We start from the raw sequence: 7760 nt of genomic DNA, 5'->3' as shown, positions 1-7760 counted from the left end.
TTTGATAATAACCTGAATATCCATCAAGAAAACAGTAGTATGGATGACCTGCTACTCTTTCTAAAATTTGATCCAAAAATGGTAATGGAAAATGATCTTTTCTAGTGGCGTCATTTAATTTTCTATAATCAATACACATCCGCCAACTAGATGGGACTCGACTTGTTAACAATTCACCTTTTTCATTTTTTATCACTGTGATGCCAGATTTTTTCGGAACTACTTGTGTTGGGCTTACCCACTTACTATCAGAAATAGGGTAGATAATCCCAACATCAAGTAGTTTGAGAACTTCAGTTTTCACAACATCTTTCATGTGTGGATTTAATCTCCTTTGTGGTTGTTGAGATGTTTTTGCATTTTCTTCTAAGTGAATTTTGTGAGTGCAAATTAGTGGATTAATGCCCTTGAGATCTTTTAGTGTCCAACCAATTGCATTTTTATGTCTTTTAAGCATATCAACTAATTTACCTTCTTCATCACTTGCTAGTTTGGAAGAAATTACCACCGGATATGTTTCATCTTCTCCAAGAAATGCATACTTCAATTCTTCTGGCAAGGGTTTTAACTCCAATATGGGTGGTTCGTCTTTGTTCTCATATTTTGCATCAAATTCTTTCTCTGATCCTGGTAACGAGTGATACCTGATAAAATCATCAAGATCAATTTCAATATTTTCTTTAACAGTTTCAATTGAACAAATATCTAATTGATCACGAGTACTCCCTTCTTGAATGTTTTCTTCCACAAGAGTTTCAATAAGATTTTCATCTTCACTTTCATCTCCTTTGTCATGTGGTTGCTTACAAAGATTAAACACATTAAGCTCCAAGGTCATGTTACCAAATGACAACTTCATTATTCCATTCCTGCAATTTATAAGAGCATTAGAAGTTGCTAAAAATGGACGACCTAAAATTACAGGAATTGCATTACAAGCTTCGATAGGTTGTGTATCTAAAACTATGAAATCGACAGGATATACAAAGTTATCAACTTGGACCAACACGTCTTCTACCATACCTCTTGGCACTTTAACAGATCTATCAGCAAGTAAAAGTGTTACCGAAGTAGGTTTTAACTCGCCTAGATTGAGTTCTTGATAAACTGAATATGGAAGTAAATTCACACTAGCTCCAAGGTCAAGCAAGGCTTTTTTAATCTTTCGTTCTCCAATAATACAAGAAATAGTAGGACAACCAGGGTCTTTGTATTTCAAAGCATTATTATTTTGAATGATTGCACTTACTTGTTCGGCTAAAAATGCTTTCTTTTTCACATTCAATTTTCTTTTCACAGTGCACAAGTCTTTCAAAAATTTGGCATATGATGGTACCTATTTTATTGCATCTAATAAAGGAATATTAACTTTTACTTGTTTAAAAATATCATATATATCATAATTCAAATTTGATTTTTTTGTATTTTTCAATACATGAGGGAATGGTGGTGACACTGTCTGTTGAACCTCCTCTTCGCAAGTTATGGGTTCCACTTCCTTACCCTTTGGAGTTGATTTATCATCATCTTCACAAGGTTCAAGAATTGATTTTTCCACAACCTTACTACTTCGAAGGGTAATAACAGATTTTACCTGATCCATCGGCTGAGTTCCAGAAGTTCCAGTTTGTAAATGATGATCCTTGGGATTAAGCAGATGTTGTGAAGAAAATTTACCTTTTTCATGAACATTAAGTGCAGATGAAAATTTAGCAAGAGTATCTTTCAAATCTGTCATGGTTTGAGCAGTTTGAGTATTGATAGACTCTTGCTTTGCAAAGAAAGAATTCAATATATCTTCCAAATTCCTTTTAGGTGGAGGAACATAAGGTGCATAATTTTGAAGATTTTGTTGATTTTTGAAATGTGGTTGTGAAAATTGTGCAGCATTATCATTCCTCCAACTAAAATTTGGAAGATTTCGCCAACCTGGATTGTAACTTTGAGAAAATGGTTCAAAATTTGGCCTTTTGAGATTGTTTAAAACATTGGCTTGTTCATGGAGATATTCTTTAAAAGAAGGCAAAGTGGGACAATCTTTTGTAGAATGATCACTTCTATCACAGATGTGACATGCAATTTCTTGAACAAATTTTAATTGACCATTCTTTTTCAATTCAAGTGCCTCAACTTTTCTTGCCAAAGAGGTAAATCTAGCTTGAAGATCATGTTCATCTTTGAGAGTGTACATACCTCCACCAGATGTAGGAGATTGAATCTTGTTTGATGGTTCGATTGTACCTATAGTGTCCCAATTTTGAGCATTTTCAGCTAATGAATCGAGATACTCAATTGCCTCGTTTGGATCTTTATCTTCAAATGTTCCATTACACATAAATTCAACCATTTGCCTATCTTTAGGTGTTAAGCCTTCATAAAATTGAGAAACAACTCTCCAAATTTCAAAACCATGATGTGGACAAAGATTAAGCAATTCTTTATATCTATCCCAACACTGATAAAAAGTTTCTCCTTGTTTTTGAGTGAAAGTGATGATTTGCCTTTTGAAAGAATTTGTTCTATGAGATGGAAAAAACTTTTTCAAAAATTGTTGTTGCAATTCATCCCAAGTTCGAATGGATCCCGATCTAAGATTTTGTAGCCAAGTTTTAGCTTTATCTTTTAAAGAAAAAGGAAAAAGCTTAAGTCGAATGGTGTTCATGCTACAATTTAGATCATTATATGTGTTGCACACTTCTTCAAACTCTCGTAAATGCATGTATGGATTTTCAGAATCTAAGCCATGAAAATTGGGTAAAAGTTGGATAATACCAGGCTTAAAATTGAAATGAGATGCATCGGGGGGAAAAACTAGACATGAAGGTGCACTAGTACGTGTAGGATTCATGTGATCTCTAAGTGTTCTTCGTCTATCATGATCATGTTGAGATTGAATTTCATCTTCATTTTCTTGGATGGGTTCTTCCGCCATGTTTTGTGAAAATAAAGGGTTATTTCGAATGAGTCGACCACTAAGTGTACGTGACCAAATAATGCTCATGCAAATGCAAATGCAAAAGAATAAAAACACACAAAAGCAATAAAAATTCAAATAAAGAAAAATAAACTATAAACAAAATTAAATAGACTTGAAATTAAATTATACTTCCCCGGCAACGGCGCCAAAAACTTGTTGTCACTTTGATTGTTGCACTCCCAAGAGCAGGTTGTCCACAAGTAGTATAATTCGGTGAGTCCGATATCGTATCCACAGGGAAGCTAAGGTAATTACAAGTCCACTACAATGTCTTTTTGTTTTGTTTTTGTTTTTGTTTCTTTTTAATTTTAATTGTTTGAATCTTTAATGGGTAAATTTTAATTGTTCAAATTTTAATTTAAGTAGTTGAGATTAAAGGATCCACTCTTGGTATTTTAATAAAGTTAACATTAACGAACAATATTGAAATCCACTTAATAAAATGGTTCCAATATATTAAATAATCATATTTATATTATGTTATAAATTATTATCTTATAAGTATATAATATATACCAAAACTTATAAATGTGGTCAAGTATTTATTGTGCTATATATATTTGTAAACACTAAATCAAGGTTCCCACTTTAAATGGTTGGTAAAACCAAACAAACATTTAAATGGTACCAATAAATTAATACTATGATATATTCATATATAATAAATCAAGGAATCCAAGTTAAATGGTTGGTAAAACCAAACTAACATTTAAATGGTTCCAAGAATTTAATATTATAATATATTTATATATAATAAATCAAGGCATCCACTTTAAATGGTTGGTAATACCAAACTAACATTTAAATGGTTCCAAGAATTTAGTGTAACATATAGCAACAATAAATCAAAACTCCCACTTATAAGTAGGGTATAAAAATGCTTAAAGAAATAAATATAACATAAACAATAAATAATGATTAAATAATATAAAACATAGATTCTTACCTTTTAATAACCTTATTATCATGCCAAGAGTTTCACCTTATCATCTCAACTTTAGGAAGTTAGCTATTCATTATTCAAAGTGTAAAACTTTGAATATGAAATTAACATGCTAATTGTATTTAAATGAAGAAATAAAGGAAAAATATAGAGAGAAATATTATGAACTCAAAGGTTTGTTCATAGAATGAGGGATATCTCAATACATTACAATGCACCCCTATTTATAGCCAAATTTGGGGAGACAACCACAAATAAAATATTATTTTTTTACACATAAGTCTTCATTGGTGTTCCAAGATATTATATTATATTACACATCACTTTTGAAAATCTTCTTCTCCGAATTTGCTTTTTCTCATAAAAAGAAACATGTGGATAATTGAGTTGTCTAGTTGTGGTATTTTTTTCAAACCATTTGACCAAGTAATTTGAGAGATATGGTCAAAATACTAGATCATGGTAAAATTGCCACTCCTTTGGTAACTTTATTTGTTGCTTAATTTGATCCCAATTGTGAGAGGATTTTTATCTCATGCTTGTCAACAATATTGTAGATATTATAATCAATTTTCTAAAGGTCCAAGAATCATCTTAATCCCATTTGCAACGCCAAGTTTATTCTTGTTTTATCGAACCTGTAAAAAATAGTAAAAACTTGTAATTACACAACTTATATTTTATACAATTTATTATAAAACATATAATATTTAAACATTTAATAAAACAAAAACTATATATTTATATTATAAAACATTTAATTAATGTACAATTTTTATGTTTATCACTAATGTCATAGTCATAACCTTCACTAGCTCCAGCCATCTCCTCTGGCTAATGTTTAGTTCTTTATGCGTGAAGAAGTACTTCAGGCTCTTATGGTCGGTGAAAATCATGCACTTCTCTCCATACAGATAATGTCTCCAGATCTTCAAGAAAAATACTACGGCTGCTAGCTCGAGGTCATGAGTCGGATAATTCTTCTCATTAATCTTCATCTGTCTGGACGCATAAGCTATAACTCTGTCATGCTGCATCAACACTGCGCCCAAATCGAGCCTCAAAGCATCTGTATATACCACAAACTCACCCTGTCCTGACGGCATAGCTAGAACTGGTCTGTGGTCAATGCTTGCTTCAGTCTGTCAAAGCTCTCCTGGCACTCTGATCCCCAGATAAATTTGGCATTCTTCTTCATCAAGGCGGTCGTAGGCACCAACATAGAAGAGAAGCCCTGAATGAACTTCCTGTAGTAACCAGCCAATCCCAAGAAGCTACGAATCTCTGTTACGCTCTTAGGCACTGACCAATCTCTGACTACCTCCACTTTACTGGGGTCGACGTCTATACCATCCAAAGATACAATGTGTCCCAAGAACACCACTCTGTCGAGCCAGAACTTGCACTTACTTAATTTGGCATAGAGTCGTCTGTCCTGTAGCGTCTGCAGTACGGTCCTCATATCATGACTGTGCTCCTCACTGCTCCTCGAATTAATCAGTATGTCATCTATAAAAACTATGACAAACTGATCCAGATATGGCTGAAACACGGGATTCATGAGATCCATGAAAATCGATGGCGCGTTCGTCAGACCATAGGGCATCACCATAAACTCATAGTGCCCAAAACGCGTCCGGATGGCAGTCTTATGCACGTCAGACTCTCTCACCTTCAGCTGATGGTATCCAGATCGAAGATCTATCTTCGAGAATACTGATGCTCCCTGAAGCTGATCAAATAAATCGTCGATCATTGGAAACGGATACTTGTTTTTTTATTGTGACATGGTTCAGCTCTCTGTAGTCAATACAAAGCCTCATGCTCCCATCCTTCTTTTTAACGAACAGTACCTATGCGCCCCATGGAGAAAAGCTATGGCGAATGAATCCCTTATCTAGCAAATCATGTATCTGATCTTTCAGTTCTTTCATCTTGACAGGTGCTAGGCGGTAAGGTGCCTTAGAAATCGGCATTGTACCTAACATGAGCTCAATAGAAAAGTCCACCTCCCTGTCTGGTGGAGTGCCTGAAACATCGTCAGGGAAAACACTGGAGAACTTTCTGACCACATCGACGTTCTCTAGTCTCTAATTGACTGGCTCTGACACTGATACAATGCTGGCCAAAAATTCCTGGAAGCTTCTCTTCATAAGCTTCCTCACACATAAGCATAAAATGACGTGCGATATGTGCTGGTGTCTGGCTGTCTCAAAAATAAACGGCTTACCGTTGGGCAGTCGGACATATACTGATCTCTATCGAAAGTCTATGATAGCTCCGTTCAACGAAAGCTAGTCCATGCCCAGAATGACGTCGAACTCCGACAACGGTAGCACTATCAAATATGCCTGCACCGCATAATTCTGTAACCGAAGCTCCAATTCCTTCACTATCTGATAAGTGAACATCTGATCCCCGGATGGAATCGATACTCTGAACCCTGAATCCATCGCCACTGGTATGATTCCTTGTCGCTTGATGAAAGATTCGAATATAAACGAATGTGTAGCTCCTTAATCTAGCAATGCATGCGTGGCTACACCTGAAATATATATCCTTCCTGCGACAAAACATACCATCAAATTTGATCGCATAGAAACTTAAGAAATTTCATACCATCAATTATCCCAAAATCCTCGAAAAATTACAAATTTAACCCAAGTACTCCTCCAAAAATTTCAAAATTTCGAAAATAGTCCCCTAAAAATTTCAATTTTAGCAATTAGGCCCTCATATATCAGTCGTTACACTCGGGTCCTTAAATTTCTCAAATCATGCAATTAAATCCTTAATTCCAAATAAGTATAACATGCATCCTAATTCTTTCTATGTTATCAACCCATAAATTAAATCTCATAATAAACATATAACCCAAGTAATCAAGTGATAAATTAAAATCTTAAACATAAGGAATACCAGTAATCAGCGTCGAATCTGGCTCTGCCACGGCCTCCTTGGCATGCATCACATATGTTCGGTCAGTAGTAGGGCCCTTGTTCCTAGGGCAGTCTGCTGCCTTATAGCCCTCATGTCCGCAAATGAAGCATTTATAGGCCCCCCACATGCACTTGCCAAAATGGAACCTGTTAGTTACACTGTCTGCAAGGTTGTCCATCCTCTGGCTTAGGTGCCCCTGGCGCCTGAGGAGGTCTCTACTGCTGAGCCTCCTAACTTGTCCCTGGGGCTTCTGCTGCCCCTGCTGTCTCGGTGACCCTGTAAACTGCTTTTTCTGTGGAGGAAACTGGACTGAGTCTGTCGTCTCTTCCGCTGCATCTCAAAATCAATGTATTGCAGCGCCTGCTCCGCCTGAAAAGAACAAGCAGTGGCCTCATCATAGCTAGCCGGTCTCATCAACATAACATCCCGGAACAGGGTGGGTCTCAGTCCGTCCATAAAATGCCTCAGCTTCTGAAAGGCATCTCTAGCGATAATGGGCACAAAATGACAGCCCATGTCAAACTTCCGAATAAACTCCACAACAAATAAGTCTTCCTGGCGGTGACTCATAAACTCCCTCGTCAGGCGGCCCCTGACATCGGCTGGGAAATACTTGTCATAAAATATCTCCTTGAACCTGTCCCACGTGAGAGTAGCCAGGTCCACTGCATGAGCGGATCCCTCCCACCATAGGGATGCATCATCTCTCAACATATAAATGGCTCACCTGATCCGGTCGTTGTCTCTCATCTGCAGATACTCATAGTGCAACTCTAGTGATCGAATACATCTCTCTGCCAAGAATGGATCAGTGGTACCCCCGAACTCCTTCGGGTTGAGCCGTCTAAACTGCTCATAAACATCTGTCTGTGGTCGGGGTGACTGCTGGGCCTGCTCCAT

At 36.4% G+C, this 7760-nt stretch overlaps 1 protein-coding gene across 1 annotated transcript; it reads right to left on the bottom strand.

Annotated features, from left to right (window-relative positions):
- Positions 1–5028: 5028 nt before the first annotated feature.
- On the bottom strand, positions 5029–7760 carry LOC140982074 (uncharacterized). The gene is made up of 3 exons (XM_073448488.1): positions 7588–7760; positions 7080–7497; positions 5029–5463 (listed from the first exon to the last, which is right to left on the bottom strand). The coding sequence occupies exons 1-3, from the start codon at positions 7758–7760 to the stop codon at positions 5029–5031; spliced, it is 1026 nt and encodes a 341-aa protein (XP_073304589.1).

This window comes from Primulina huaijiensis, chromosome 8, assembly GCF_012295235.1.
Source record: "Primulina huaijiensis isolate GDHJ02 chromosome 8, ASM1229523v2, whole genome shotgun sequence".
In the NCBI taxonomy this organism is placed as follows: domain Eukaryota; kingdom Viridiplantae; phylum Streptophyta; class Magnoliopsida; order Lamiales; family Gesneriaceae; genus Primulina; species Primulina huaijiensis.
This window is presented reverse-complemented; position numbering and strand designations above follow the sequence as displayed.